The sequence below is a fragment of the Teleopsis dalmanni genome, chromosome 2, assembly GCF_002237135.1.
Source record: "Teleopsis dalmanni isolate 2A chromosome 2, ASM223713v2, whole genome shotgun sequence".
Classification (NCBI taxonomy): domain Eukaryota; kingdom Metazoa; phylum Arthropoda; class Insecta; order Diptera; family Diopsidae; genus Teleopsis; species Teleopsis dalmanni.
Genome location: NC_051847.1, coordinates 35,494,387 through 35,498,231, shown reverse-complemented (window position 1 = coordinate 35,498,231; position 3,845 = coordinate 35,494,387). Strand labels below are relative to the sequence as shown.

General features: G+C 34.7%; 1 protein-coding gene across 1 annotated transcript in view; it reads left to right on the top strand.

The window, feature by feature from the left end:
• The window catches only part of LOC119674309 (neurogenic protein mastermind-like), a 596,927-nt gene extending 593,789 nt beyond the window's left edge, over positions 1–3,138 (top strand). The window contains exons 4-5 of the mRNA XM_038085440.1: positions 1,034–2,932; positions 3,106–3,138. Of these exons, the coding sequence (XP_037941368.1) occupies positions 1,034–2,932; positions 3,106–3,138 (1,932 nt within the window). The remainder of the gene's footprint in view (positions 1–1,033; positions 2,933–3,105) is intronic.
• The last annotated feature ends 707 nt before the right edge of the window (positions 3,139–3,845 follow it).

The window sequence follows — 3,845 nt, the reverse complement described above, 5'->3', positions numbered from 1 at the left end:
ATGCAATAAATCAAAAGCAAAGATAAAAATAAATAAAAAAAAATATGTTCGTTAAACGACAAAGTGTATGTTTGCTGCGAAAAATGCAACACTGCATCGTTTCTACTACAGTCAAAAGCGCGCGACATCCAATCAAACAATAAAAAACAGTGTTTAATATAAATAAAAATATTTAAGGCGTAATTTTTCATCAACTTAACTCATTAAAAAAACTATATGTGCTGTCTAATTCTGTCTTCTTAAATTAATTAACTTTAATGAATATTTGGGTAAATATAAATAATAAATATAAAGCTAGTATAAAACATTAAATATTTTATAATATATTTTATAATTTAAATTATTTTTAAAAATTTTTGTTATTGTTATTTAAGAAACGTATTTTATTGTCACTGATTATAACTATAGTCTATAATAATCTTCAATGTACTCTAAAGAGTTTTTAACGTGCTCTGAAGAACCTTCAAAGTACTTTGAATTATCTTCAGGGTACTATAAATTATCTTCAGGGTACTCTGAAGTATATTCAGGGTGCTCTGTAGTATATTCAAGGTACCTTAAAGTACCTTAATTATAACTATAGTCTATAATAATTTTTAGCGTACTCTAAAGTGTTTTTAACGTGCTCTGAATAACCCTCAGAGTACTTTGAATTATCTTCAGGGTACTCTGAAGTATATTCAGGGTACTCTAAAGTAAATTCAGGGTCCTCTGAAGTATATTCACGGTACTTTGAAGTATATTTCGGACACTCTGAATTATATTTAGGGTACTCTAAAGTATATTCAGGGTAGTCTGAACTATATTCAAAGTATTCGGAGGTATATTCAGGACACCTGCAGTATATTCATGGTATCTAAAGATTATTTAAATTTAATCAAATTTATTGGTATTATTTTTTAAAATAAAAAAATTTTAAAAGAATTCTATGAACATTTTTTTAATTATTTTTTATATATGAATATTCAATTCTATAAACCAAATAAAACTCATTAAATTTAAAAAATATTTTTTATCTTATCTTTTATTATAGCAACAAAAGTTTTTAAAACGACCAGCGGACGATGTCGACAACGGAGCTGAAAACTTTGAACCTCCACATAAACTGCCAAATAATAATAACAACAATAATAACGGCTCTGAAAATCTTACAAAATTCTCTGTAGAAATTGTACAACAATTAGAATTTACAACCTCGGCTGCCAGTTCACAACCTCAACAAATTAGTACGAATGTTACAGTGAAGGCACTAACAAATACATCAGTTAAAAGTGAACCAGGTGTTGGCGGTGGTGGTGGCGGCGGTAACGTCGGCAATCCAAACGATCCTCAAGGAGGAGCCGGCATACCTAATAATGGTCGCGGAGGTGGTGGTAATAATAATGGCATGGGTACACATATGGGTGGCGGTAATCCAGGACAAGGCGGTGTTGCAGGCAGCAACCTAATGGGTGGGCATAATAATTCGAATACGGCGCAACAACAACAAAAGGCAACGCTGGGTGGACTCGGTAATTTGGTTGAGTGCAAGCGTGAGCCTGAACATGATTTTGCCGATCTGGCAGGTCTAAAAGAGGAAGGTGGTCCAAATGGCAATTTCCCCGGTTTTCCGGATCTTATGGGTGACGATACAACAGAGGGTAATGATACCTTTAAAGATCTCATCAGTGATTTACAGGATTTCAACCCTGGTTTTCTTGATGGTTTTGATGAGAAGCCATTGTTGGATATAAAAACCGAAGATGGCATTAAAGTGGAACCACCAAATGCACAAGACTTAATTAACAGTTTAAATGTTAAGTCTGAGAATGCTATGGCACAATTCAATGCAGCATTTGGTGGTGGTCCACTAAATAGTAATCCAAATGTGGGTGGTATGCCCGTTGGGTCAATGGGTGGTGCAAATACTGATACGCAAGTGGGCATGAACAAAATGCGTTCACAATTTCAAAATGGTCCGAATAATGGACCTATGTCAGAACTCTCATTGGCAGCGGCACAAACACTTAAACAAATGGCTGAACAGCATCAACATAAAAATGCTATTGGTGGCATGAGCTACCCTAGACCACCGATGCATCAGCCACAACAAAATCAAATGATGGGTGGTCCCAATGGTCGTTACAATGAGTATGGTGGTTTTGGTAATGACTTTATGGGTCCTAATGGACCACAACAACAACAGCAACAGCAGCAACAACAACAACAGCAGCAACAGCAACAACAACAACAACATTTACCACCACAATTCCATCAAAAGGTACCTGATGTTGTGCCAGGTGCTGGTGTTAATCAATCCTTCCTCGATATGAAACAAGAATTTTATTATAACTCACAAAATGATTTCGATCTCAAACGTTTACAACGACAGACACAAATGCTTCAACAACAACATCACCCTCACGGTCCACAACAGACACATGCAAATGGTCCAAAAATGGGTCCACAAGTGCCGAGTGGATTTCCAAAGCCTGGTCAAACGCAATCTCAACAACAAAATAATCCACAACAACAATACTCGCCCTATAACTCACCTATGGGACCAGCCGGAAATCAAAGTCCAGCCGGTACCAATTTTATGCAGGGTCCACCACGTGGTGGCGGTCCTGGTGTAGGTCCTAATGCAACAGGTGGTTCATCAAATGGTCCACCTAATATGTCAGCACAACAAATGCCAACGCAACAACAACAACAGCAACAGCAGCAACAAACGAATGCACAGCAACGAGCAGGCGCACAAGGTGGGCCACAAGTAGGCGGTGCTGCTGGTACAACACAATCCACACAAAATGGTCCTGGTATGGGTACTAACACGCAACAAACTGGACCAAATATGCAACAACAGCAACAAAATGCAACAACAACAACCTTGCAAATGAAACAAACACAACAGTTGCACATAAGCCAACAGGGTGGTGCGCATGGTATACAGGTAAGTCCAATATTTTTTTGTTATCTGAAGATTTTATATATTGTAGTGTCCTAAAATATATATTGTTAATTAGAAGATAAAGCAACTTATTTTTAAATACATTGAATGATAAAGATAAATTATAAAATTTTTAAATATTGAAATAAGTAAAATTATGATAAATAACCTTTAAGTCGTCAACATGTGGCTCTTTGCTCTTCATATGATCTACGAAAACTAATGTAAGTCATCAACACACTTTTATACTTTGAATACTTAATAGATCTATAAATTAGACAGCTATAAAATCTGAAGTATAGTGTAACAAGTTTACTTTTTTCATAGCTTTAGTTTAAGGAATACAATTTTTAACACTCCTTAAGCTCATAAAAATGCCTTCTATGAAACTTAACTATCTGGTATTGCTAGTGACCAATTGCTCTTTATTTGGGTCAAATACATTATTCTAAACTGACCTATGGAATTACATTTCGATTTTTTAAAAAAAAAATTATCCAAAATGTACGATTTACAAAGGTCATTAATATGCATTAAATTTCCACCATCAGTAGTGGCGAATTTATTTAAAAAAGCCTTCACCAGCGTTTATTAAAAATAAATTATCTAATAATATATATTTATAGTATTCCAAAATATGAAATAAGTTTTTAGAAAAGTATTTTTTGAACAGTTTGTCAGGTTGGTTATCGTTAAGGACGAAAGATTTGTTATATTACCTCAATTCAAGGAGATCGATTTAGTTTTTATTTTCCTTTAATCTCTAAAGATTTTTTGCCAGAAAAATATGTTAGTAAAATGTTGAAGAATTTCAAATTATAGATAGTAGAAGTATATCAGCTGGCCAATCAAGGACAGGGAAAATCACATGCGGTTGAAGTACTGGAAAACCTTCCCAGGACTTAGACAAAGCAAA